At 69.0% G+C, this 1,222-nt stretch overlaps 1 protein-coding gene across 1 annotated transcript in view; it reads left to right on the top strand.

The window, feature by feature from the left end:
- The window catches only part of AURANDRAFT_67205 (hypothetical protein), a gene marked incomplete at both ends in the record, with an annotated part of 1,158 nt that extends 461 nt beyond the window's left edge, over positions 1-697 (top strand). Inside the window, one exon of the mRNA XM_009042602.1 lies at positions 383-697. Coding sequence (XP_009040850.1) covers positions 383-697 — 315 coding nt within the window. The remainder of the gene's footprint in view (positions 1-382) is intronic.
- Between the last annotated feature and the right edge of the window lie 525 nt (positions 698-1,222).

The following is a 1,222-nucleotide window of genomic DNA, read 5'->3' as shown; positions in this document are numbered from 1 at the left end:
CGCGCACCGCTTCGACCTCGGCCCCGCGCGCCTCGTGAAGGACCGGTCCGCCTACGCGCCGCGCTCGTCGCCCGCGGCGCGGGCCGAGGACGGCCTCGCCGATTCGGCGACCATCGAGGAGCCCCCGCGGCCGCGGACGCCGGCGGAGGACGACGACGACGACCCCTTCGACACGGGCTCCGTGGGCGTCAGGGCGGGAAAAGAGAGCGAAATTCCCAACTTCAAAGGCTCCTATCTCGGCCGTTTTCCACTCGTTTCGGCTGATTTTTGGACGAGCGATCATCTCTCGGAACGGTTTCGAAGCGTGGATGTTTTTTTACGGAACGCGCGCGCGCGGAACACTCACGTTGAAGCGAACTTGAATCTCTCTTCTCCTGCCCAGGTGGGCGTCGTCGCGCCCGAGGACCGGCGGCGCCGCCGCGACGGCGCGCGCGCGGCGGCGAACGACGACGCGGCCAGCCAGGCGTCGAGCCACGCGCCGACGGTGCAGAGCGCGGCGACGGGCGGCGAGGCCTCCGTGCCCAGCGTCGCCCTCCTCTCCTTCTCCACGGCCGACGACACGACCGTGTCCGCGCACACGAACGCGTTCAAGTCGTCCGGCGGCGCGACGAACCTCCAGCCCAAGAAGAAGCCCCCGCCCAAGAAGCAGGAGCGCTCCTCCGCCTGGCGCCCGGGCAGCCTGCGACGCAACTACTGACATAAGCTCCCTCGCACTTTCTCTCGCACACGAGAAGTATGAGGAGGCTGGGGCGGACGGAGGTGCCAGAGCCACTCCAGTGGGCTGGACGATCTATCGCCCGGAAACCCGGGGTGATCAACAGTCTATCGCCACAATCTCGCCGCAAACGTCTCCATCAGGTAAAAAGCGAGAGACGGGTTGCACGCCGCGTTTGCGAGCCACCTCGAGATCCTGTTCGAGCATGACTTGGTGGAGGAGCTTGATCTGGGCGCTTGCTTTCTGGTGGAGCTTCGTGCCCATTTTTGACGCGGCGGCGGCCGAGGCGTCGGAGGTGGAGGCCTACGCGCGCGCGTGGGCGACGGGCGGCGACGGGTCGCGCGACGGCGCCGGAGCCGAGGCCGAGTGGCTCCGGGGCTTCGGTCCCATCGACGTCGGCTGCCGGATAGAGATCGACCGCGTCGGCCTCGACGGGTCGGGCGCGCCCCCGGGCTTGACCTGGGTCTTCGCGGACGGCAGCCGCCTCACCGTCGACGCCGGCGCCGA

The sequence above is a fragment of the Aureococcus anophagefferens genome, assembly GCF_000186865.1.
Source record: "Aureococcus anophagefferens unplaced genomic scaffold AURANscaffold_34, whole genome shotgun sequence".
In the NCBI taxonomy this organism is placed as follows: Eukaryota; class Pelagophyceae; order Pelagomonadales; family Pelagomonadaceae; genus Aureococcus; species Aureococcus anophagefferens.
The sequence above is the reverse complement of the archived record's forward strand: the minus strand, read 5'-3'. Positions and strand labels throughout refer to the sequence as shown.